Genomic DNA, 23,930 nt, shown 5'->3' with positions numbered 1-23,930 from the left:
CTTGAACTATTAAGATATTTTATTCCAGAAGTCTTCTAGGCATTTTGAATTCAGTATGTCCAAAATACAATTCATACTTTCCCTAATATTCCTATCTTTCTACATTTTCACTACAGATGCCATCTACCCATTTACCTAAATTAGAAGCCTCCTTTGCCCTCTAATTCCAATTACCACTCACATTCCAAATCCCCATCTTAATGATTTAACATCTCTTCTTTCTGATTTTAGTCCCTTTCTCCCACCTCAATTACTATGTTTATGTTTTAAACTGCTCTTAATAGCTGGAATACCCTAACACTTCTTATCTTTGTTAATCTTCTCAGTTTAAATACTGCCTTGATTTTAAAAAAATGTACTTGAAAGAGAGGGGGCGGGGAGAGGGACTCTCTTCCATCTGCTGGGAAAGGGCTGAAGCTCAGAGCAGTGATCTCAATCTGGGTCTCCCACAGGGTGGCAGGGATACAATTACCTGAGTCACCACCTCCCACCTCCCAGGGGTATTTATCAGCAGGAAGCTGGGATGGTGAGTGGAGCTGGGACTTGAATCTAGGCACTCCAATACCGGACACAGGTATCTCAAACGGCAGTTTAACAGCTGTGCTAATTCCTGTCCCAAACACTATCTTCTTTATGGGGCCTCATTCTTCCTCTCAATGAAGAATTTGTCGCTACATCACATTCACTCTCCAGTACTCTCTGTTCATGCTCTTTGAACAAACAGCACACTGCAATCCCTTCCATCTGCCTTGTCAAAGGATGTCTTCAGTGAATATTGCCAGTGCTGGAGAAGGGGCTGAGTTTTGCATTTAATTTTCACAAGGTTCTGTATAATTTGTCCCCTTGATTTCCCTTTGGTTACTGTCTACTCTCCCCCTCATTCCTTCCACTCCAGCTATACTAACCCTTTTGGTGTTCAACATGGACAGGTACATTCCTGCTTCAGGATCTTGGTGGGATGTTATTTTCCTTTTCTCTTTCTCTTTTGAAAGTATGTGTGTAGGCTGGCACCGTGGCTCACTAGGCTAATCCTCCCTCCGTCTGTGGTGCCGGCACCCTGGGTTCTAGTCCTGGTTGGGGCGCCGGATTCTGTCCCGGTTGCCCCTCTTCCAGGCCAGCTCTCTGCTGTGGCCTGGGAGTGCAGTGGAGGATGGCCCAAGTGCTTGGGTCCTGCACCCGCATGGGAGACCAGGAGAAGCACCTGGCTCCTGGCTTTGGATCAGCACGGTGCGCTCTTTCTCTCTCACTGTCTAACTCTGCCTGTCAAAAAAAAAAAAAAAAAAAAAAAAAAAAAAAAAAAAGTATGTGTGTCAGCTTCTTTCAGAAGCTTTCCTTGAATAATTTAAATAGCAACTCCAATCCACGCCCCCTATGTCTCCATTTTCATTCCCTGCTTTATTTGCTACTTACTCTCTTTTATTTATTTCCTTACTGTTTGTCTTTCTCCACTAGAAGGAAACTACACAAGGACAAAGATTTTTTTCCTGTTTTGTTCACTGATCCTTTCAGAGCACCTCCTATCTGGGACAAAGTAAGTATTCAACAGGTACTGAATGTATGAAGTCCTCGCATTCCTGACACTAGTATGTACATGAAAGAAACTTCCTTTATAAATAAAAAAAAGTTCAAAAATCAGTAAAATGACAAAGTTGAAACTAAAAAGGATTTAATATGGGTCAGCATTGTGGCACAGAAGGTTAAGCTACTGCCTGTGATGCCAGCATCCCATATGTGTCCGGTTCAACTCTTGGCTGCTCCACTTCTTTTTTTTATTTTTTTTTTATTTTTTTATTTTATTTTATTTTATTTTTGACAGGCAGAGTGGACAGTGAGAGAGAGAGACAGAGAGAAAGGTCTTCCTTTGCCATTGGTTCACCCTCCAATGGCCGCCGCGGCCGGCGCGCTGCGGCCGGCGCACCGCACCGATCCGATGGCAGGAGCCAGGAGCCAGGTGCTTTTCCTGGTCTCCCATGGGGTGCAGGGCCCAAGCACCTGGGCCATCCTCCACTGCACTCCCGGGCCACAGCAGAGGGCTGGCCTGGAAGAGGGGCAACCGGGACAGAATCCGGCGCCCCGACTGGGACTAGAACCCGGTGTGCCGGCGCCGCTAGGCGGAGGATTAGCCTAGTGAGCCGCGCCGCCGGCCCTGGCTGCTCCACTTCTAATCCAGTTCCCTGCCAAGGTACCTGGGAAAGCAGTGGAAGACGGCTCAAGTGCATGGACCCCTGTACCCATGTGGGAGACCTGGAAGAAGCTCCTGTCTCCTGGCTTCAGCTTGGCACAGCCCCTGCTGTTGTAGCCATTTGGGGAGTGAATCAGGGGATAGAAGATTCTCTCTCTCTCTCTACTCCTCTTTGTAAAACTCTGCCTTACAAAACAAAAACAAAAACAAAAACAAAAAAACAACAACAAAAAAACAGGATTTAATGATGGACAAAGGTTTTTGTCTATTTTATTGCCTTGTGGTTTGGAGAACGTGGGAAAGTGAGATATATTTTCTCAGGCCCGTTCATAAAAGATATAATTTAAATTCTGAGGAAAGATGATAAATTTAAACAGATTAAACATGATTTAGTCACTTTAAGTAACACTCTGACCTCAGAATCAGCCCTTAAGGCTTCCTGGTCTGGTTGAAAGGCCCATGAGAGCATTTCAGGCATGGAAAGGCAAGACACTGTGGCGAAAGACATTCTACTTGAAGGCTTTCTATGAGTGAGACCCCAGCGGAAAGAAGTGGGCATCAAAGAAGGATGTACTTTTCTCTAAAGGGAGGAGAGAACTTCCACTTTGCTTATGGCCTTATCCAAAAACTGCCAGAGTTTGTGGACTCGTAAGGCTTCCATAGCCTAGGCAGCTCATTTCAAGAGCCTTGGGTGGTCACTGACGTCATACATAAGTGTTAATTGTTAACAACAAGAGTCACTATGCATTAACTCCCCATGTGGGACCTCTGTTCTCAATTAATTGTATTGAGAGTTAACTGTAAAAGCAGTTCTCAAACATTTTGTGTGTGCATGTGTGTGTGTGCAAACTGCTGAAATCTTTACTTGTATAGAGTTGGTGTTCTGTGTATAAAGTTAAATGAAAATGAATCTTAATGGAGAATGGGACTAGCAAGGGGAGAGGGAGGAGGAGGAGGGGTGGAAGTATGGGTGGGAGGGCTGATATGGTGGGAAGAATAACTATATTCTACAGTTGTATTTCTTAAAAAATAAATTAAAAAAAAGAAAAAAACCCATTTAGAAGTTTTCTATAACTCAAACAGAAGACATTAAAATATGCTTATTATACTATTTTCTCACTGTAAAAATTCAGTGAGTATTAAGAAGTACGTTAATTTGTCTGACATACTGTGCACTTAAAACTGCCTTTAACACTAGAGTGTTTTACTTTCAACTCTGTTATATCTTCACTTTAAACGGCAGATTACAAAGATTGAGATGGCATCAAGTATCAATGATACCACTACCAAAGGGAAAGAAATGAAATCAGAGGACACCCTGCCAAGAACCTCTGTAGACTGAGTTGGCCAGAATGAAAGAATCTGCTCACCTCCACCTTTCTTAGACTATTTAATAATCATGATCTCAAAAGACTTGATTTCTTTCAAAAGGGAAAGCATACACACAAACACATCCACATGTGGACATTAGTATGAAAGAAACTGGAGGGTTTTAGTCTCTTATTCTCAGAATATCTAAACACCCTTGGGAGACAGAGTTGAAGAGAGAATAGTGACAAAGGCTTTCATGCAACTTGTTAGTCTTGTAAAAGACCAGTAACAAAATCCAGAATCCTATTTTTTTTTTAAGACTTATTTGTTTATTTGAAAGGTAGAGTTGTGGGGCAGGGGAGATCTTTCATCTGCTGGTTCACTCCCCAAATGGCCGCAACCACCAGAGCTAGGCCAGTCTGAAGCCAGGAGTCAAGAGCTTCTTCCCCTGTCTCCCATGTGGGTGCAGGGACCCAAGGACTAGGGTCATCCTCAGATGCTTTTCCAGGGACATTAGCAGGGAGCCAGATGAGAAGTGGGGCAGCTGGGACTTGAACTGGCACCCATATGGGATGCAGGTGTGGCAGGTATTGGCCTTATTGGCCATGTGACAATGCTGGTCCCCAGATTCTAGTTCCAAGCTATCATTTAGAGAACTCCTGAATACACAGGATTGTTGTGTTATATAGGCAACATAGAATTCTAAACAGGGCCATGAAACTAAGTGCATTTCATAAAGATAATATATTTAACCAGATTACTCCCTTCTTTGTACTCCCACAGTGCTGCCTGGTGTCTCCTGCTGGACTCATCACCACTGTATTCTAACTATTACCTCGTCTGATGGACCCCTGGACTAGACTGAGAGCACTTGCCAAGGCCTTCTTTCACTGTCCAGTTCGCTCAGAGCTTGGCATAGTTCCTGTCATTGAGCAGGTATGCACAGTGCTTGATGAACTGCATAGACTAATTCCTGTATTTACTAAAAAAAAAATTTTTATTTTTAAAACCAAATAACAACTTTCATTAGAGTACCTCTAGTAAAATACAGTATTTTTGGTTCTGTCCAAAAAAGGATGGAAACTAGTCAAAAATCATTTTCAAATTTTACTACTTAAGCAATTATAGTTGAATGTTTTTCAGAGGAGAAAGTGGGGAAAAGAGTACATTGTCTTACATTAGAACAGTGTTCCACCTTATTTAACAATTTATCATATAAAAGCCTCTTAAAATTATTTTTTTAAAAATGACCAGTCACTCCATTTAGTCATTTGTCAGTTTCCATATTTCTCATCAACTGTGCTCTCAGACTTGCAGGCAAGTTGCTGACTAAGAACAACACAGGGTGATTCTCTACATTTTCATTCACTTTTCATTCAAGGAAAAAGCTTCCTGAAAACGTGCATTTAAAATTCTGGAAAATACAAATCAACATTATCTGGAGGTTTCTATCATTACCAGAAGGCCTGGTTCCTAAACCTAATTTCCATTGCTAGTTGACACTTTCAATAAGTGATGGATATTCATTTCCAGAAAACATTACCAGTAAATTCTATGATATCACACAGACTGTTCACTATCCAGACCAAACTGACTAAACCACAAAATGCAAAAGCATGCACTTAACTTGTCTAAGGGAAACCTTAGTGCTATTCTGAGCACAGTGTTAGCAGATCGTAACCTGACTGGGCAAGAAAAAATGAAAATTTAGGTAGTCCTTCCCTCTGAATTTTCAAGGTCCTCCTCTGAATTTCCAGAGCTTTCAGGAGACTTACACTAAAACACCTTTGAAAGAAGATACTTCTTATCACATACTTAATTGAAAGAAAAATTACTTTTACACATAAGGATTTAAAAGGAAAAACCAATTATCACTTTCATGATACAAAATATGATATCACATTCCCATTTTCCCTCACCCTACACCTGCCAAGGGAGGAAGAGCTGCTTCTTGGTTCTAATTAATGCCCACATAATTAGTAAATAAAAATGATTACTATTTTAAAATTTCATCACTATTCATAGAATCATAGAATATAATGGCTGAAACAAACATGAATGTAAAGTATGTGAAAATGCTAATAGTTAAGTAGAATGAATGACTATGATTAGAAGGAGCAAAACCTGATTTTTTAGACTTGAATTAAAATATTTTTATTATCAGAGATGTGGTCTACATATTGAATATACAGGTATCTATTCATGATTATAATACTGAAAAACTAAAATGCCATTTGGCTTAAAATGACAGAAAATTCATTTTCTTTAAAAGTATGTATTAAGCTTGTTATCAGAAAAAAAGTATGGAAAATGACTTTAAAATTTATACACCTGGAAATATACCCTACAATAATATAATTTTATATGCTTCATTATCTCAAAAATTTACAAATTGTCAATTTCAGTTTGAGATTACAATAATAAAATGCTAGTGAAATGCATTTTATGGTTGATAGTAAACTACATTAAGTATAGTCTTATTCTGAAACCATAAAAACAATGAAGTTATGCCTTGTCAAAAATAATTTAGTCATTTAATAGCCAACCTCCTTGCCTTGCCTGTTGTGGTCATATGAAGGTGTAATTTTTGCTTTAATCCTCACCCTTGAGTACCTTGATTCCTGCCAGCTTCCTTGCTCCTGGAGGCTCAGCAGTAAATTGCTTTCACCATGGTATACATTAGGTTCTTATATATTTGAACCTTCAAAGTCTCCTACTTCACAATTATATAATGAAAATCACTTTTGTCATGGAAATGTCTTAATCAGTGTGCCCAAAGGTTGTATTTTGAAATAATATAGGAATAAAGATTTTTAACTTAAGACATTTACTGAATTTAATTCTAAGACTAGTGATTTCTTTTTCTAAAATTCAGTGGGAAATTAGATACATTTAAAATAAAAGGGTTCAAAGAAATAGCCCTGAATAGTCATAAAGATACAACTGATGACTTCTGTTGCATTGTGTCAAAGATATCTTGGCATTTAAAAACTTTCAATTGTAGTAAACACTTTCTCAGCCTTTATTTTAAAATAACAAGTCACTACCATGAAATAAACTGCTTGAGGTTGTCACGTAAGTAACAGAATCTGGATTTAAATTTAGGTGTTTCTGACCTCTTGCTTAAGCACTAAAAGGATCTCATGTACTGATTTTGCTGGAACAAAGACATAAGCCTCACCCATTCTGGCTCACTGCCCAAAAGACAGATAAACATTGGAATGTATTCCTTGCCCTTGAATCTCAATTGGGTCTCACACCCTATTGCCTTCATACCCCACTCCCCTAGGCCACCTGAAAGACCAGTTCCAGGAATCCACCCCCTCTGCTGTCCCCTACCCCCACCCCCATTCCTAGCCATCCTAAAATATAAAAGGCCCGGCCCCTGGGGGTTGGGGCCTTCTGCCACGTGTTCCATCAATGTGCACGTGGGCAGTTGGTCACCCACCTCTACAAATTCATTTTCTCTGAATAAATTTGGTCTGGCTGTAAAGTCACACACTGCCTCCTCTCTATTCTGTGCCTCTTATCCTAACAGATTTAAATAAGAAAAACATGAAATTCTTAGAGTACCTATTCAAGTCACCCAATATTACTTATTTTTTTTTTAAAGATTTATTTATTTACTTGAAAGAGTTACACAGAGAGAGAAGGAGAGGCAGAGAGAGGTCTTCCATCCACTGGTACACTCCCCAATTGTCCGAAATGGCCCGAGCTGCACCAATTCAAAGCCAGGAGCTTCTTCTGGGTCTCCCACGTGGGTGCAGGGGCCCAAGGACTTGAGCCATCTTCCACTGCTTTCCCAGGCCACAGCAGAGAGATGGATCGGAAGTGGAGCAGCTGAGACTCGAACTGGTACCCATATAGGATGCTAGCACTGCAGGTGGTGGCTTTATCCACTACGTCACAGTGCTGGCCCCTCCAATATTACTTATTAATAACACTTAAAATCATGACGATGGAGTACCATAAAATCTTCAACATTATTTAATCATAAAAAATTGGTAATTAGGGGCCACCACTGTGTGTAGTGGGTAAAGCTGCCACCTGCAGTGCTGGCATCCCATCATGGGCACTGGTTTGAGTCCCGGGTGCTCCACTTCCAATCTAGCTTTCAGTATGGCCTGGGAAAGCAGTAGAAGATGGCCCAAGTCCTTAGGCCCTTGCACCCACATGTGAGACTCAGAAGAAGCTCCTGGCTTCTCAAATCAGGCCAGTTCTGGCTGTTGTGGCCATTTATGGAGTGAAACAGCAGATGGAAGACCCCGCCGTCAGCCCACCTCTGCCTCTCTGTAACTCTTTCAAATAAGTAAATAAATCTTAAAAAAATATTGGTGGGGCTGGTGTGCAGTAGGTTAATTCTCTGCCTGCAGCACCAGCATCTCATATGGGTGCAGGTTCATGTCCTGGCTGCTCCTCTTCTGATCCATCTCTCTACTATGGCCTGGAAAAGCAAAAGATGGCCCAAGAGCATGGGCCCCTGCACCCATGTGGGAGACAAGAAGAAGCTCCTAGCTCCTGGCTTTGGTTGCAGACATTTGGGGAGTGAACCAGTGATGGGAAGATCTTTCTCTCTGTCTCTCCCTCTCACTGTCTTTAACTCTACCTCTCAAATAAATAATTTAAAACAATTGGTAATCAATTCATTATATTATAATGTCTGATTTGTCTGTGGTCAGATAAAGAAGATTTACAGAGAGGTGGATTTTATTGTAAGGTTGCCACAAAACACACCAAACACCAGAATAAGGGAAAGGGTTTATTGGGGGAAACACGACAAACCAGAGAGAAGGGGCGAAGAAGGAAAAGAGGGAGGAGAGTATAAGAGAGAGATCAAGAGAGAGAACAAGAGAGAGATCAAGAGACATAGACTAGAGAGAGATCGAGAAAGAGATTGAGAGGGAGAGAGAGCCACATGTTCAAAAACAGGTCCTTTTAAAACTTTGGGTGGGGGGAGCAGGCATGGAAGGAGGAGCAGCGAATCCCATTAGGGTGGGGGTGGAGCTGACACCGGTGGTTGAGCCATGGGGTCACCTGGCTTATAGCCATGGCGGCGGGGGTTAGAGCCCAGGATGGTGCCCAGGGTGTAGACTGCGCCATAGATAAGACTACACCATTTTACTAACATTTACATTGTCTCATATGGGTCCTACTGGCCACATGTGGTTTTCATTTTTTATTAAGATTTATTTTATTTTTTCTTATAACTATGTGCCTTTCTTTTTAAACATTTATTTATTTGAAAGAATTACACAGAGAGAGGAGAAACAGAGAGAGAGAGAGAGAGAGAGAGAGAGAGAGAGGTCTTCCTCCCGCTGGTTCACTCCCCAGTTGGCCACAATGGCCAGAGCTGCGCCGATCCAAAGCCAGGAGCCAAGAGCTTCTTCCGGGTCTCCTACACGGATGCAGGGGCCCAAGGACTTGGGCCATCTTCTTACTGCTTTCCCCATCCATAGCAGAGAGCTGGATCAGAAGTGGAGCAGCTGGGTCTTGAACCGGTGCCCATATGGGATGCCGGCGCTTTAGGCCAAGGCGTTAACCTGCTATGCCACAGCGCCGGCCCCTTAAGATTTATTTTTTAAAAGGCAGGGTTACAGAGAGGGATGAGGGATAAGTGTGTGTGTGTGTGTGTGTCTGTGTATATATATATATATATATAGAGAGAGAGAGAGAGAGAGAGAGAATCTATATATCTATATCTATGTCTGTCTCTCTAGAGAGAGAGAGAGAGAGAGAGAGAGAGAGAGAGAAAGAGAAAATCTTCTATCTGCTGGTTCATTCCCCAAATGGTTGCAATGGCTGAGGCTGTGGCAGGCCAAAGCCAGAAGCCAGGAACTTCTTCCAGGTCTTCCATTTGGGTGCACAGTCTAAGGACTCGGGCCATCTTCCACTGTTTTCCCAGGCCATTAGCAGGGAGCTGGATCAGAAGTGGAGCAGCTAGGTCTGAAACCAGTGCCTATATGGGATGCCAGCATTGCAAGTGGCGGCTTAACCCATTATGCCATAATGCTGGCATAAATAAATAAAAAGATTTATTTATTTGAAAGGCAGAGTTAGGCAGAGGCAGAGGCAGAGGCAGAGGCAGAGGCAGAGGCAGAGGGAGGGAGGGAGGGAGGGAGGGAGAGGGTCTTCCATCCACTGGTTCACTCCCTCAAGTGGCTATATGGCCAGAGCTGGGCTGATCCAAAGCCAGGAGCCAGGAATTTGCTTTGGGTCTCCCATGTGGGTGCAGGGGCCCAAGGAGTTAGGCCATCTGCCACTGCTTTCCCAGGCCATTAGCAGAGAGTTGGATCAGAGATGGAGCACCCAGGTCTCGAACTGGTGCCCATATGGAATGCTGGCATTGCAGGCAAGGCTTAACCTATTATGCCATGATGCCGGCCCTGACATGTGGTTTTTAAAATTTAACTTAATTAAAATAAAATAAAATCAAACATTTAGTTCCTATGTCACATAGCCACATTTCATATACTTAAAAGCCACATAAGGCTAGGGACTACTGTAATGGACAGTGTGCTTCTAAAGCTCAGAAAAGGTGTGAGCTGAAGATAAACACTTGAGAATCACTATCATAAGGGCTTTATTTAAAGTCCTGAGATCACCACCGGAATGGGAATATACAGGGAGTAAAAGAGGTTCAATTTGCAATGGAACAATCTAATAAAACATTAGAAAAGAGGAAGCATCGACAAAGGAGAATGAAGAGTGAGTAATGAGAAGAGAGGAAAGCCAGCAGTGTGATATCCCAGAAGTCACTCATTAAGAAGTGGTCAAATGTGTCCAATGTGCTGCAGAGAGGTCAAGTAAGATAAGGACAAAGAACTGACCTTTGGAATTAGCCATGTGAAAGAAAGTCTCTCATGAGCCTGAAAATAACAGAGTAGAGATTTCAACACGTTTATAGAAAAGGAAAAGTGATTAGAGAAATCTCTAGAACATTATGGGGGAGTAGAAAGAGAAGCAGCAGATAGACTATGACCTCTGAGAATACAGAATCAGCATAATTGGTACGGCACAAAACAAAATGAAACCGAGGAGAAAATAAGTAGAAGTTCATACACAAAACACCTAAGCCAAACGAGGTTGCAAAACCCAGGAGACGAAGGCTTCTCAGCAACAGCCACAGGCAAGAAGGAACCAACCCGGGGAACTGTCTCTAAAGTTAACACTCGCACTGAACACACCACCGGGGAAGAGCGAAGGCTTCTAGAGTGAAAATACTGCCCCCGTTGTTTTCATTTTGGCAATCAGCCTGACACTCTCCCTGCCTGCCTTCTCTGCATATAAGCTGCCAGTGAATTTGTCCTTGCCACATAAACTAAGTTCTCAACATAGATTCTTAGCGAACGAAGCAGTGAGATTATACAGTTATTCCCACAATAGAAGAGGGAAATCAAATTTATATCCAGTTTTTTATTTTTAAACACAGACACTGAGGATAACCAGATATGTAAGGAAAAACCACTATCATGAAAGAAAACATAGGATACATAAATAGATGGGGGAGGAGGAAACATCAATTCAGAGACCAGAATTTAAACATCACCACAAGGAGAAAAACAAACAAACAGAACAAGAAAGAGACAATAGAGAAAGAAGGGACAAAGGGACAATTGTGAATTGAAATGGATTTAGAATAAAAATAAAATAATAAATAAGAATAAAAAATGGGGGCTGGCGCTGTGACAATTATGGGTAAAGCTGCCACCTGTGGTGACAATATCCCAAAAGGGCACTGGTTCTAGTCCCGGCTGCTCCATCTCCCATCCAGCATTCTGCTATGGCCTGGGAAAGCTGTAGAGGATGGCCTGAGTCCTTGGGCCCTTTCACCCATGTGGGAGACCCAGAAGAAGCTCCTGGCTCCTGGCTTTGGATTGGCCCTGCTCTGGTAGTTAAACAAAACAAAACAAAACAAAACGAAAAAACAAACAAAATAAAATAATGGGATCTATTCATTCCTCCTGGAGCCCTCCTTTTCTGTGTCCTCTTATATTTATTCTTTCCATTTTTTAATTTTTTGAGGTGCTCAATATCAGATATATTTCTCTTTCTCTTGGCTTCTCTGTAACTCTGCCTTTCAAATAAATAAATCTTTTTTTTTTTTTTTTTTTTTTTTTGACAGGCAGAGTCGACAGTGAGAGAGAGAGAGAGAGAAAGGTCTTCCTTTGCCGTTGGTTCACCCTCCAATGGCCGCCGCTGCAGCCGGCGCACCGCGCCGATCCGATGGCAGGAGCCAGGATCCAGGTGCTTTTCCTGGTCTCCCATGGGGTGCAGGGCCCAAGCACCTGGGCCATCCTCCACTGCACTCCCTGGCCATAGCAGAGAGCTGGCCTGGAAGAGGGGCAACCGGGACAGAATCCGGCGCCCCAACCGGGACTAGAACCCGGTGTGCCAGCGCCGCAAGGTGGAGGATTAGCCTATTGAGCCACGGCGCCGGCCTATAAATAAATCTTAAAAAAAAAAAAGAGAGAGGACTGTCAGACAGACTAGTCCAGAAAGCAGTGAAGACAGTTTCCACCTGAAAAGAATGGTAATGCTAGCACCAGAAAGACAGAGAGAGAGAGAAAAGAAGACCAAGAACAAGAACAAGAAGAAGACGATGACGACGACGACGACAATATAGATACTTCTTTCAGGAAACTCAGCTCATTCATAGCAACTTCCATCACACGCAGGGCATTATATGGGGCTAGGCTCAAACCACAAGTTTCTTCTGGGTTTCCCACATAGGTGGCAGGGGTCATTTTCTGCTGCTTTCCCAGGCCATTAGCAGGGAAATGGATCGGAAGCAGAGCAGCCAGGACACAAACTGGAGCCTACGTTGGATTCTGGTGTCCAAGGAGGTGATTTAACCTGCTACACCACAACACTGGCCCCAAAACTACTTCATCTTAATATGCTTTTTTGGCATGCTTCAAAAAAGTCTATATCCATGATTTGCCTCTGTGACCTGCTCCCCCACCCCTTAATCATCAGTTAACACATTTTATTAAATTATGCCTTAAAATGTGATTTCCTCTATTCCTTTGCCACAATGCAAACAGCACGATTTCAAACTGGGAAAAAAACAAAAACACAAAACTCCCATAACTCACATTATTAATCCTTACAATACTTCATGGGCTTCCAAATATTAAAAATATTTTTCTGATCCTGACAATTCTATGAAGCACTAAATACAGGAACATCAGTAAATCAACTACTTAAGAAAACAGGCAGTGGCAGAATTAGGGTACAATGCTTCTTCCACTATAACACACATGCAATTTAGAAAATTGATCTAGAAAACAAATTCTTGCTTTCAAAAACTGATTAATAAAGCACATTTAAGGGCATTTTTGTGCAGGAAACATCAATTCAATAGATGGTCTTTTTCTGTTGCAGTGAATTAATTCCTTTTACCTACCCAACTTGAAATCCTGGAATTTTGGAAGTTTCAAATCAAAACTCAATATAATGTTCTTTTGCAATTAATAGTAAAGAGTTCATTAAGTAATACTAACAGAAAGCTCTGCCAATTCTGATGTATGAGAAAGTTCTTTGAAGTTCATTTTACCTTACTTAAAACGGAAACCCCCTTTTACCATCAGCTGTGTTTACTGAGAGTAATTCCTAATTTTTGCCAAAATGTTTTCCTCCTTTGAAATACAAGAACAATCATGCTTCCAGCTTAGATGCAATCTACTCTCTATAATGAGTTATATAAGGATATCAGAGTATCTCTGGTGAAATTATAACCAGTATTCACTTTATATTTCAGTTTTGGTATCTAAAGAAATTTTGCATTGCTCTATAAAAAATTAAACTCTAAGAAATACTGACAGCTTAGGGGCTGGTGTGTGGTTCTTCAAACATTATTCAACATGTACCAGCACAAGCGTTAACCTGACAGATCCTTAAGTAATACTGAAGTCATCTGATTTTATGATTTTATCTTAGTCAAATATCTTGACAGTCAAGGAAACACGGATATGGCAAAAGTAAATGGTTGGCTATTAATGATAATGTAGGTTTACATGGCCTAATGAATCACACTAACAAAATCTGGAGAAGACAAACTCTTGGATATTTTTTGAACCATGCCTCCTACTCCCACCAAATTCCAAGTTCATGATTTAAAAAGATGATATGGGGGTAGGCAATTGCCGTGGTGGTTAAGATGCTGGCTACCAACCCCCACTTCCTGAATCAGGGTACCTGATTTCCACAACTGGCTCTGGCTTCTGACTCTAGCTTCCTGCTAATGCTGTACCTGAGAGACAATAGTGACTGTTCAAGTACTTGGTTCCCTGCCACCTTCATGGGACACCTGGATTGAGTTCCTAGCTTCCAGGTGTGACTCAGCCCCAGCTGTTAGAAATATTTATGGAGTGGACAATTAGGTGGGAGCTCCCTCCATCTGTCAAAAAATACATTAATATTTTTAAATTAAAAAATTTAAAAATGTTATGAACATTACATGAATAAAGTCTTATTAGTAAAATGGTTCATTTTGTTTTCATCAACTTGGCTTATCTATTTAATCTGAATGAAATTAAATTTAGAGCAATGCCATGACAATATATATTGAGTGCATAAACACAAAATATGCTATCCTTCAAGTATAATATACAAAGAGGATACAGATACTCTTCTGCCAATTGTAAGCGTTACTGCTAATTTCTTCACACCCCTCTCCGTAACTTTATCATTGAATAACCCACATTTTAAAGACCTTTAATAAGGACTCTTGAGATGGTTGGATAGCATCTAGGCTTAACACAAAATTTCTCCACATAGAACCTGTTGATTTAATTAGAGACTAAACACCACAATTATAATGGAACTGAGCTTCAAAAAGTTGAAAATAACTGGGAAACAATTACATCTAAAGGTGAAAGAAACATGTTAATTAATCCTCAGAAATTATGAAGTCCTTCTTGACCTCTCAGTTTTAAAAACGACAGCTTTTCCAAATAGTTCTTTTCAGGTCATTATTTTTGCAATATGTCACAGCACTTGAAAGCTAGTTTAAAAAAAAAAAAAAAGCAATGACCACAATCACAAGGACTATGGCGGAATTGGGGGGAAATGGGCTGCAACTGAAGGAGTGGTTCCTAGCGCAGCCCCACTGAGGGCCTTGAGCAGGGACTCCACCTCACCTGCAGAAATCTTGTTCCCTCCTAGGAACAGGCTGTGCAGGTGGTGAGGAAGAGAAGCACTACGAGACAGCTGTCTACAGCTGTGTGAATTCTGACAGCCCCACTGGTGCTCTGCGACACATAAAGGTACTGAGTACTCAGTTTTAAGGTCCTAGAAACTTTAAGATGATTTCACTCCCTATGGTTTTCATGCTTACTCTACTCTTGGAAAATTTTGTTGAGGATCAAGTGAAGATGTGTGTGAAAACACTTTATACACTTTTATAGAAATATAGTAGCTGGTATTTTTTTACAGGTTTTTCTTCATCATGCTAATAGTTTTGAGAGGTAGTATAAGAAATATGCCACACAGTGATACATGTATGTGGACTATAATCTATAATGTAACCCCAAATGTTCAACATTTTCATTCTGTGGGGAGCAATCCGGACTGGACTAAGTTACTGGAATTAAGACTTATTCTATGCATCTGCTCTCCCACAATATGGCGCTGGGAGAGAAGTAAACAGCTTCTACACAGCTGCCTCCAGTTCAGCTAATAAACTGTAGGACTTGCTCCTGATTGGAGGAGAGCAGCGTACTCGGCGTGTGGGCAGCCGAGTTGGGATTGGCAGAGGAGGACTATAAAGGAGGAGAGAGACGGCATGCACCAGGAACATCTATGGGGAACATCTAAGGGGAACATCTAGCTGAAGGAACACCTGTGCAGCCCCCGAGAAGAGCCGGCCGGCGGTGTGCCGCTCCCCTGCGGAAGTGGGGAATGTGGCCAGGGGGAACTGCCCTTCCACGGAGGTGGAAGGGATAGTAGCCAACCCGGGAAGAACCAGCAGCAAACCCGGGGAGGGCCGAGCAGACGAAAGAACAGCGCAGGGTCCTGTGTCGTTCCTCCACGAAGACGGGGAGCGACATAATGGTGCCGTGACTCAGATATGAAGCCTAGGCAGGGTTCAGTGTCGCTCCTCCACGAAGAGGGGGAGCGACACATTCTTATAAAAATTAGGTAATTAATACAATCATTTAGAAATGGGGACAGGTATAGTTTTAATTTTAATTAGATGATCTGATTATTTACCAAGAACTTAGAATAACAGTCTAAAAAACACTGCCAAAAATAACTATAAGACTTGTATCCAATTTTTTTTCTTCTCTTTCTCATCCCTCACACACACACCAGATGCGTTTTTAAAAACATGTTTATCATATCTCTTTCATACTTGTATCTATTTTTTCTAGAGAATAAAATGCATATGGCGAAATTATCTTTGCAGACTCCATTCTCCCTAAACATATTCATCTCAAAATTTCCAGCTAAATCAAGACTCAAATCACTCCCTGGCCAGATCAAGTTTTCCTCTAAATATTATTAAATAAAAAAATTCTTCAATGATACTTCTGCAAGGTAAAGAAGATTTTATTCAAGGTTATCACAATAGATATAGGGACCACTGCAATAGGATTTGGCAGTGGAGAAGAAAAAATCAAGCTGAACTCCCAGTATAGCATGAGCAAGTGGGTAGGAGCAAAGTAGAGGGCAAAGGAGGAATTAAGACTGTCTCCCAGTTCTCCCTAAACAACTGGGTAAATGGCGGTGTAGAGTATGGATATAGGGAAAACTTGCATACTGTATGGTAAGGGAAGTGGAAGGGGAAGGAACGATTTAGGGGGCAGGGAATCAGAGTTCTGTTCGGACATGTGAAGTCCAAGAAATCTCTTAGCTATTCTATCCTTCTTCATTCCTCTGATCCAGTGTTTATACTGTGTTTTTAGAATTCACCAAACTGTGACTTGATTTGCTGCACACTACTGTCTCCTCAACCAGAATGTAAGCTCCTTGAAGGCAGAGACTGTAGTATTTATTCCATATCATAAAGAAAGGGCCTTAAACAAAGAAGTCATTGAAAATAATTTTAGAGTGAATAAAGGCAGTGTTCTAGAAACCCTGAGGAATACAAACCAATGAAGAAAAAAATGCTTTCTTCTCTGGCAGTCTCTACTACCTAAAATTCATCCTGAATAATATTAACAGAAACTAGAATGGAACATAAACTCACTTCAGAGTCTAGCCTTCCAGTGTGTAAACTCAGTTATATTTAATATACATATGAAACAAATCTCTGCGTATTTCAGATAAATTTGCAGCAATATTTTATCTTTGAAAACTCAATTTTAAAAGCTTATTTTTTGTGTAGTTAGTCAGATTCTAGTTGATTTGTATAATTAAGAATACTTAATTATTTAGGCACTTTTAAAAGTGAACACTGAATGAAATCATACAATTTATAAGAAAAACTCACCAAATGCAGAACCTTCATTATCTGTAGGGATGAGAAAACTGAAGCCTGAAGAAGCTGCTCATTCAGAAGTGGAAGAAACTATAATCACTTAGGAATGGAGATGGGTCTAGAAACAAGTTTACCAAGTTTCCCGGGCAGGATTTTTCCCACAAAAACTCTTCTTAATGAAAAAAAAAAAAAAGGCAAAAAATTTTTGTGATGGGCCACATGCTCTGCTTTTCTAAATTTTCTGTACAGTGACATCTCAATAAATTTACTAGGAAGAATATGCCTGAGAATGAGGTCAGGCATATTGGTAACTAAACATTATGGCTTAAAGGTCACGCCTCTGACAGTGTGTGTACACCAAGGGACATGCATGACACAAATGTCTCACCAATGGCCTCCATGGCTGTGGGGAGCAATCCGGACTAGACTAAGTTACTCGAATTAGGACTTATTCTATGCATCTGCTCTCCCACAATATGGCGCTGGGAGAGAAGTAAACAGCTTCCGCACAGCTGCCTCCAGTTCAACCAATAAACTGTAGGACTTGCTCCTGATTGGAGAGCAGCGTACTCGGCGTGTGGGCAGCCGAGTTAGGATTGGCGGAGGAGGACTATAAAGGAGGAGAGAGACGGCATGCACCAGGAACATCTATGGGGAACATCTAAGGGAACCCGTGCAGCCCCCGAAAAAGCCGGCCGGCGGTGTGCCGCTCCCCTGCGGAAGTGGGGAATGTGGCCAGGGGGAACTGCCCTTCCACGGAGGTGGAAGGGATAGTAGCCAACCCGGGAAGAACCAGCAGCAAACCCGGGGAGGGCCGAGCAGACGAAAAGAACAGCGCAGGGTCCTGTGTCGTTCCTCCACGAAGAGGGGGAGCGACACATGGCCATGGAAGTTAAAGGGAAATGGAGCCATTCCTGTGTGTAACAGTAAAGCTGGCAAGTCTTGCCTTTGTTACATCTAGCTTTCTCTTTATTCTTTGGCTTAGTGGTAATACCTCTTCCTGTTTCTAAGACCTTCCTATTCTTTCTGTTGTTCCCCTTTATAGAAAATGGAAAGATTTTATATCTGCTATCTACACCTTGTTGGATGACAGATGTTAAGATGCTACTTAAACGAATTTAATAAATTTTAACCAATACATTAACTCAGCCATTTACCTCCTAGGCCTTTAATTTTGAAATGTACATTGAAAGGCTTATCCCCAGGAGAATCATAGGCCTCAGCAGAAAGATGGGAAGGATGGAGAAAGATTCCTCCCTCCTAATCATTAAAAAGACAGGACATGACAGTCAACAACAACAACAACAAAAAAAAGAAACCAAGTATCTATTTAGAGTGAAAAGAATAAAAAGATCTAAAAGGGTAGAATATGGTACACTCTCCATTGTAAGTAACTGGGATGAGCACTATTGCTCCAACATTTGGCAGATATCTGGAACACTAGAAACGGAAAATGTTAAAAGATTAAGACAACTGAAATCAGAACTCAAAGTATTTTCCAACCTAGCTTATACATATTCACCATATATACAATATTTTGTATTCATATAGCACCTTAGACTTACAAAGTATTTATTTGTATGTTATGTCATTTGAACTTCAACAAAACATAATGTAAACATCATTTCCAGCTTTCAAATGGGGATTCTAAGGTTCACAGGTAACAGGGGTAACAAAAAGCAGTCAAGACTGAACACAGAAGTTCTGAATCTAAGTATTTTCTCATTATAATATGTGACTTTTACAATGGAAGGTTAAAATAACTTGCATATGTAAAGTCCACATACTTTTTTTTTTTTTTGACAGGCAGAGTGGACAGAGAGAGAGAGAGACAGAGAGAAAGGTCTTCCTTTACTGTTGGTTCACCCTCCAATGGCCGCTGCGACCGGTGCATCGCGCTGATCAGAAGCCAGGAGCCTGGTGCTTTCCCTGGTCTCCCATGGGGTGCAGGACCCAAGGACTTGGGCCATCCTCCACTGCACTCCCTGGCCATAGCAGAGAGCTGGCGTGGAAGAGGGGCAACCGGGACAGAATCCAGCGCCCCGACCGGGACTAGAACCCGGGGTGTCGGCGCCGCAGGCGGAGGATTAGCCTAGTGAGCTGCGGCGCCGGCCCCACATACTTTCAAAGTATAAAAGTGAAACTAAGTTATGTTGATCTTTTCAAGCTCAAGTTTCTTCTAACTTCTTTGTCAAAGATAATTGCTTTGTTACTTTCAGCTGTCTCATCTTTAATTCAGTAATAGAATAAATACTGTCAAAAACATAGAGCTAATGAACAAAAGAAGTCATCTTTCAATATCCAAATAAACATTTCTCACCTAGATATTATTTCTTTGATATCCTTGTGAAGACCTTATTCAAATTCATTTAAAACAGTATTCTAAAAATTTGCAAATGTATAGTTTGTTTCAACTCCGTTGATTCGTGTAGATTTTTGTAACAAGCTTTTTTGCATATTTCATTAGTTCGTCAACTTTGAAGAGATGTGATATCATCACAAGTTGCATCCTATTTCTGCCAAAATGCATTTTACCCTGGCTTCCCTTAAAATGACTTATAAAAGGGATTATCCAAAAACTGTGATTCCTTTATGCCACTGGGAAACAGAATCACATTTAGTATTCTACATGTTTTAAAACTTGAGTTTTCTGCTTTAAAGTATTATCTGTTCAACAGAACATAGGTTCAGAGTACTGACTGCTAAAATTACAAAATCCAAATTTACTACTGAAATAACGTCTGTGATATCCAGGTAAAAGAGAGATGCTACAATAAAATTTATCTATTCTGAAAACTGACCATTACAAAGCTGTGAGTTTTAACTCTGCAGAGAAATAACTGATGTCCATTTGAAAGACCAGCATCTTAAAATTCAAAAGAATAAAGTAAGAAAGGGGCTCACCAGTATGAGGGAAACCAAACTGCTGTAGGATCTCGTGAGCAGTGGCAGCCAGAATGTTTGCCTGTTTGTCCAGCAGGTCTGACTGTTTTAACTTGGACTGTTGCGAGGAGCCTGGGGGTGGTGAAGTCAACGAAAGATTTTTGTTGACCTGTAATAGAAAACGCAAATTAGAAACTACAGTGTAATTTCCTGGGTTACTGATGCAAAAACTGGATGAGAAATATTTGCTTACTATACAAACCAGGGTACAGAGTATGGCAGAAGGAGTGGTAACACTTTATATGCTTAAAGTTTACAAGACACAACAGTTTTTTTTTTTTTTTAATCAAGAAAAAATAATGTGTTAATGAATACATTAACACCTGAAAGCAAATCAGTCTTACTAAGGCTCCCTTATCATGGAAATGGCATTTTTAATTACAAAAGTGATATTAAGTTATGCAAAGATATACAAGAAAATAAAAAGTGATGCTAACTACTTGCAACTAAAGAAGAGTTAAAACCTTTCACACCCATACTTCATGCATCATATTTTGACGAACTAGCAGGTACTTCCTTTACAGAGGCTGCACAGAAAACACCTGTACTACTCTTGTTGATCTGTGTCATGATGCCACAGATAACACAGCTGTAACCTAACTTCCATGTGAAAGAGTTTCTTCTGAAACAAGAAACCTTAGGACTGCTTACACACAGGATTAAAATCATGATCAAGCAAAAATTCCATAAGCAAAACAATGTCCCATAAAGAGAACAGCCCTACTATGATTGAGTGCAATGGTCTCACAGATATGAAATGCATTATAAGTGCAACATTTGAACTACAGGTATTATAGGAAAATAAGGTGTAGTACACTAAAAGGTCTGGAATGTTTAGCAGTAAATTCACCTTGTAAATTAGAATTCATTTAAGGAAAAATTTAGTTTTGTATTCATTATTAAGAAATTATTCATTATATCTTTTTATTACTTTCAAGAATCATAATAAATGAGATATACTTTTTAATTGGAAGTCTGAATTTTTAATTCACTGCAAAAATGTAGTCTGAATTAACAAAATGATAATTTATAATTTATGGCAAATATTTGTATATGAAAATATTTTTTCTTTTTTGTTTAAGCAAAACCACATAGAAGATTTCTACTGTACTAATAACTAAAAAATTCCCTTTTAATATTCTATATATTACCAGTCAGAGTTATATGTCCTATATCTGACTCATTATTTATATATTTGTACATGCTTCTTTCAAACAGTGACAGGAAATGATATATCTTAGATTAAATTAACATTTTCTCTTGGAGCAAAGAGTATTAGCAGATTCATTAAAATAAAAAAAGTCAGTTAACACCATAGACTAATATAATTCTAAAGTACCCACATTGTTATGACACCATCTTGCAAAAAATAAAAATATTTTTAAAAATAGTTTGAAGGGGTCAAAAACCATATCAGTGTTAAAATATTATTCAACTATAAAAATTCTACCAGGACTTATTATTAAATATTAACCAAATTAATGTTCACTATATTAATATAGTACCTAAACAACAATGAAATCACTTAATGTCCTTGAGCTTTATTTTTAACTTTAAATAGAGATAAAGAAAAAATATCAGTGTCTTAATGAGAATGTAGTAATGAAGAGGAACTACTATTGTGAGGAGCTATTCACATGTTAACTGTAAAACATCACTTCTGTATTGAACATTTTTATCCTACAATGTATTTGAAAATCAAGTGTAAACAAACAAGTGTCTGCTGGGGCTATGCTTGCATACATCTATATCCAGATGCTTGTATAGGGATACACACACACACTCAGTATGCCTTGCATTATCTTCTAGAGATTTACTTGTGCTAATATAAAAAGAATTCTGGAAAGCCAGAATAGGATACTTAAATGTCTCTGCTCAAACAGAAGATTTGTCACTCTTTTTTAAAAAAAATTTTAAAAACCTTATAATCTACAATTACATGGATTTTCCCAAAGCATTTTTGTAATTCTGCTCCATTAAGTAGTCAAATGTAAGTGCTACTCAGCACTTACAGATAACAGAACAGATAACTTAATTTCTAAGGTTTGGGATAATTGTTATTGATTATTGCATAATTACTCATCTGATTAGAACTTGAAGCATTTTCAAAGCTAGGTTAATACATTTACCATCTCAATTAGAGGAACAAAAATAATAATAACCATTAAATAGAGTGAAGCAATATCTATTTTTGAAATATATGCTGTGGAAAAGAATTGCTTAATAATTTTACAACAACAGAAAAATTGGCTAAGATAGTCTTCTCTACACCAATCTATCCTTTTTCACAACACTTTTCTGCTTGCTTCATGCAAAACCACAGTCTGCTGAAGTCAGTTTAATACCTTCACATTGGAGAAAACTATGGCATAAAAATTTAATGGAGTTCATAATAGGGAAAAAGAATAAAGTCATCTAGAACTTCTGCCAAGTTATCAAAAGAAAAAAAAACTGTTTTGCCTACTCTTTGAGGATATAAGCAACTTTATACAAAATATGCAAATACTAATTCTCTAGGAGAGGGTTAATTTTCATGTTTAAAAAAATGCATGGCCCCAAACATCAAATTGAATGCAAAAGACTAAACAAGTTAACAATCAGTTTCTCTTTAGTTATTAAAATGTAAAACCTCTGGGAAAGATGGAGCATTCATTTCTATATATACTTATAAGCAGAATAATTTTAGCTGAATTTAAATTATATGCCACACTCAACCTGCAGAATTGCTCATTAAATTTTAAGCTGTGAAGATTATTCAAACTGGTTTTAAACTATAACCAAAATAATGCTAATGTGGTAAAATATTTCAAAGTTCATAAATTCATCTCTCTCTGTTCAGACTGCGCTCAACTTTTCTACTAAATCCATACAAAATGCAGATAACACTTTAACTTGAAGAAAGTTCTGGTAGCAAAAACAAAAAACAAACAAAGAAACCCAAAACCCAACCATCTCCAGGAAATGTCTTACTGCAAATCATTTATCCATTATAAAAATTAAAATCTCAGTATTAAAGAACAAATCTAATAGAAACGCTAATCTAGAGTGAGATTCAAAGTACTTGAACTCATGTTTACTATATTCTAAGAACAGAAATTCTAAAGAGTAGCTTACATTCTCATGGTTTCTAGGTTAGTGAAATCTAAGAAACAAGTAACCTGTGGTATCATGCGCCTCAGATATTTTCTTTGCATGCTGGGATAGAAAAGTAAGAGATGAAGGTAAAAAACTGTTGAATAGAAAGTATACAGAAGTAAGGTAACAGAAAATATCATCCCTAAATCTGTTCCTCACTACTATACTAACTAAAACCAAAATTCAAACTTGAAGCAGTCTTTATATGTTTTACTTTGTAGTAATTTTAATCAAGAATTTCTGAGCCTCTGATAGGTACCAACGACTTATGGTTCAGGTTACTGACAAGATTCCTTCAAGTGAAGCCCAAAATTAAGTTCTAGGGGCCAGAGATGTGGTGAGGTAGCTTAAGCCTCTGCCTGTGGTGCTGCCATCCCCTATGGGCGCCAATTAGAGACCAGGCTGCTCCACTTACAGTCTAGCTCCCTGTTAATGGCCTGAGAAAGCAGTGGAAGATGGCCGAAGTCCTTGGGACCCTGCACCCATGTGGGAGACCAAGAAGAAGCTTCTGGCTCCTGGCTTCGATTGGCCCAGCTCTGGCTGTTGTGGCCATTTGGGGAGTGAACCAGTAGTTGGAAGACCTCTCTGTCTTGCCCTCTCTTTGTAATCTACCTCTCAAACAAATAAATAAGTCTTTAAAGAAGAAAAATCCAGCCGGTGCCGTGGTTCACTAGGCTAATCCTCCGCCTGCGGTGCCAGCACCCCGGGCTTTAGTCCTGGTTGGGGTGCCGGTTCTGTCCTGGTTGCTCCTCTTCCAGTCCAGCTCTCTGCTTTGGCACGGGAGGGCAGTGGAGGATGGCCCAAGTCCTTGGGCCCTGCACCCGCAGGGGAGACCAGGAGAAGCACCTGGCTTCTGGCTTCGGATTGGCGCAGCGTGCCGGCCGTGGTGGCCGCTTGCAGGATGAACCAAAAGAAAAAGGAAGACCTTTCTCTCTG

General features: G+C 40.0%; 1 protein-coding gene and 1 long non-coding RNA gene across 17 annotated transcripts in view; one reads left to right on the top strand and one right to left on the bottom strand.

The window, feature by feature from the left end:
- Window positions 1-23,930, bottom strand: part of AHI1 (Abelson helper integration site 1) — a 231,607-nt gene that overhangs the window by 89,878 nt on the left and 117,799 nt on the right. For all 16 annotated transcript variants that reach the window (XR_016233697.1, XR_011388506.2, XR_016233694.1 and 13 more), the window contains one exon: window positions 19,821-19,968. Coding sequence is in view for 9 of the 16 variants with exons in the window: in XM_008263550.5 (XP_008261772.1) it covers window positions 19,821-19,968 (148 nt within the window). In the remaining 7 variants the exon portion in view is untranslated. The remainder of the gene's footprint in view (window positions 1-19,820; window positions 19,969-23,930) is intronic.
- LOC149126458 (uncharacterized) lies at window positions 197-4,463 on the top strand. The gene is made up of 3 exons (XR_016233711.1): window positions 197-574; window positions 1,453-1,531; window positions 4,277-4,463. It is a non-coding gene; the product is annotated as an uncharacterized LOC149126458 (long non-coding RNA).

This window comes from Oryctolagus cuniculus, chromosome 5 (genome assembly GCF_051225735.1).
Source record: "Oryctolagus cuniculus isolate XC-2025 breed Fujian yellow rabbit chromosome 5, ASM5122573v1, whole genome shotgun sequence".
NCBI lineage: Eukaryota > Metazoa > Chordata > Mammalia > Lagomorpha > Leporidae > Oryctolagus > Oryctolagus cuniculus.
Note: the sequence above shows the minus strand (reverse complement) of the source record. Positions and strands in the feature narration are given on the sequence as shown.